The sequence below is a fragment of the Octopus bimaculoides genome, chromosome 27 (assembly GCF_001194135.2).
Source record: "Octopus bimaculoides isolate UCB-OBI-ISO-001 chromosome 27, ASM119413v2, whole genome shotgun sequence".
Classification (NCBI taxonomy): Eukaryota; Metazoa; Mollusca; class Cephalopoda; order Octopoda; family Octopodidae; genus Octopus; species Octopus bimaculoides.
Genome location: NC_069007.1, coordinates 3,616,640 through 3,619,663, shown reverse-complemented (window position 1 = coordinate 3,619,663; position 3,024 = coordinate 3,616,640). Strand labels below are relative to the sequence as shown.

General features: G+C 39.3%; 1 protein-coding gene across 3 annotated transcripts in view; it reads left to right on the top strand.

Annotated features, from left to right (window-relative positions):
• The window catches only part of LOC106883377 (ciliogenesis-associated TTC17-interacting protein), a 24,811-nt gene extending 22,979 nt beyond the window's left edge, over window positions 1-1,832 (top strand). For all 3 annotated transcript variants that reach the window (XM_052977202.1, XM_052977203.1, XM_052977201.1), the window contains exons 8-9: window positions 82-164; window positions 1,804-1,832. In XM_052977202.1, the coding sequence (XP_052833162.1) occupies window positions 82-164; window positions 1,804-1,817 (97 nt within the window). In that variant the 3' untranslated portion in view covers window positions 1,818-1,832. The remainder of the gene's footprint in view (window positions 1-81; window positions 165-1,803) is intronic.
• Window positions 1,833-3,024: the final 1,192 nt, after the last annotated feature.

Sequence of the window (3,024 nt, the reverse complement as noted above, 5' to 3'; positions counted from 1 at the left end):
CTTACCCGTGTAGTACTTTTACAAATCTTTTCAAATACATACATATACATATATATATATATATATAATATCATATTGCAGGCATCTACTTAGTCGTACACAACTTGATTCACATGTGAGAATGAGGGTCACTACTTTACCGATCCGTATATTATCACACTCAGGTGAGTATATTATTATTTTTTTTTTTTTTATATCTCCAGGCAGTGAACATCAAGAGTGGTTACATTCTTGTCATCTCTGTTTTCAGATATTTATCTTCATCACCGACCCTAACTATTATTATCATAACTATCATAACTCCCGTCATGCTCCGTTTTCTTTTTATGCTTGTATGAGTTGGACAAAATTTAGTAAGGATGGTTTTTTGTTTTTTTAAAGGATTTTTTTTTCTATGGCCAAATTGCCCTTTCTGTTGCAAGACCTCACTTGTTTCCAAGTAAGCTTATAGTTCTCCTAATCGATGAAGAGCTCAATGACCAGACACACTTTTGTGGAGGATAGAAAATGAATAATCTCATTTGTTTAGAATCAGCAAGACAAAATACACACATATAGTATTAATAAAATACAGAAAACATATATGGTGTTTTATGCTGTATAAAACATACCCATGTTTTGACAAATTAACTGTTATTATTGCATAATTGTTTGTTGAAATTATATAATACAATAAAATTCACTTCCTCAGAGTTTAACAAAACATTTGCATGTCTGTGTATAACATATGGATTTCGTACATTTCCTATCTACCAAATTTCACTCACAATGCAAACTCTGGCTATTATAGAAGACCCCAACCAATAATAAACTCATTGGAATTGAACCTTTGACTGTTTTCTGAAGTGAACTTCTTAGTCACATGATCAAATATGCACCTTTTATATTTAGATAATTTCTCTGTCTTTTTCGGGTGATATTTTACAATCACTTGGTGCTTCTTTCCCTGGTGGTCCTTGACAACAATATCACAATATCAGTCGATAAATCTTGATCACTTTGGTTTTCCACCCTTCCACCTTCCTTCAGGGACCCATGTCATGACTATAAAACAGTCATCGTTGGGATCTTCTCTCAGGATGTGGCCACCAATGTACTTTGACCTCCTTCTTGGTTCTTTGCTGCTCATGGACTCCATCCTTTCCATATAAGATCCAAGAACACCTGAAGAAGAACTGTTGAAAGAGAGAGGTAGACCAGTGGAAGGGGAACCTGGAACCCCAGATGCAAATCATAGCCATTGACAGGGCAGCATGGAGATAAAAGAGTGGAAGACTTGTGTGCCACCTAAGACAGGAAATGGACACAAGAAACAGCTTTGACCTCTCTGTTAGTCATCATCATTATCATCGTCGTTGAACGTCTGCTTTCCATGCTGGCATGGGTTGGAAGGTCTGACTGAGGACTGGTGAGCCAGAAGGCTTCACCAGGCTCCAATCTGTTCTGGCAGAGTTTCTACAGCTGGATGCCCTTCCTAATGCCAACCACTCCGAGAGTGTAGTGGATGCTTTTACATGCCACCGGTGTGAGGGCCAGTCAGGCGGCACTGGCAACGATCACGCTCGAATGTTGTTTTTCACGTGCCACCAGCACAGGCGTCAGTAAGGCAACGCTGGCAACAGTCACACTCGAATGGTGCCTTTTACTTGCCACCGGCACGGGAGCCAGTCAGGGTGTAGTGGCATCGGTCATGATGGGTACTGATATTTTTTAGGTGAAACAGTTCTGTACTGTATATGTTTTATATTATTTTTTATAATTTGTATATATTTATTTTACCATAAATGCAAAACAACACCACAGAGAAATCGACTTAAGTTTAAATTAAAAAAAACTGCAATAGGTGAACCACAATACAGTGAGGGATTACTGTAATACCTGTATCGTGCTGAACCTCTCTTAAAACTATGTTATGCATGTCTGTGGAGTGCTCAGCCACTTGCAAGTTAATTTCATGAGCAGGCTGTTCTGCTGATTGGATCAACTGGAACCCCCGTTGTCGTAACTGATAGAGTTGTCAGGTGAGTTTCTTCTTCACAGTTTCTGTTGTCAGTTCTGTTTTCTTCACAACTGTATGTCATCTCTTTGACTTACATGTCTGCCTTTTATCCCACTCTGTTATTCCATTTTTCCAGCTTTGCTGATTAATCCTTGCATTACCATATGTCTTTGTTTCAATTAATGATGAAAATAAGGAAAAAATTAGTAAAATAATTTTGCCATTATTAATCTTGTAATACTTCGACCATGCGAACCAAAGGAGATGGCGACGTAGACGGGAAAAGGCTCCTTTTTACCACATCGCACGGTCGAACACAAAAATAAAGATATATATAATAGAAGAAGGCTCCTCGTAAGAGAGATACGAGCCATTGTGCCAGTAAAAGAACTTAGGACAAACTCAACCATTAGATATATGAGAATACGTTTATTAACAAAGTGAAACTGTTTTGTGTCTGTGTGTGCGTGCATGCGACATATATAATTGACACAGTAGATAAGTCAGGCCTTTTGATACAAGAGAAGGTATACAACAATGTGAGTGTGACAGACAGTCATATAAGCAATATGTGTGTGTACAAATGTGTGTGTACAAGTGTGTGTGTGAGAGAAAGTAACACAGAACATAGAAAGAGTGTCTATAGAGAAAAAAACAGTTTGTATTAAAGTTACACAAGGAAATAGAATGTTGATACGCAGGAAGTTGTGGTCAAGGAGCAGAGCTGTAGTATCACACTGTGTGTTGAGCGTCGGATGCTGCGACCGTGTTACCTGGTATAGTAGTTCTGGTTGGTTAGTTCTGACTGTTATTCGTGAGTGGAAACAATCCACTCAACAGTGTAGAGATAAAACCTGGTTTGTTCCTGGTGGTGGGGTTGCTGGCGCACGACATTGTGGTAGTCAGTAGGTTGGTGTTGCTGGCGTCGGCGCTGGAACTGGCTGTATGTTGTGTTCTGTATATGTGTGGTCAACGACCCGACCTGTGTGAGATCTGAAGCCGCGACAAACTGGTGCGGGTTAAAG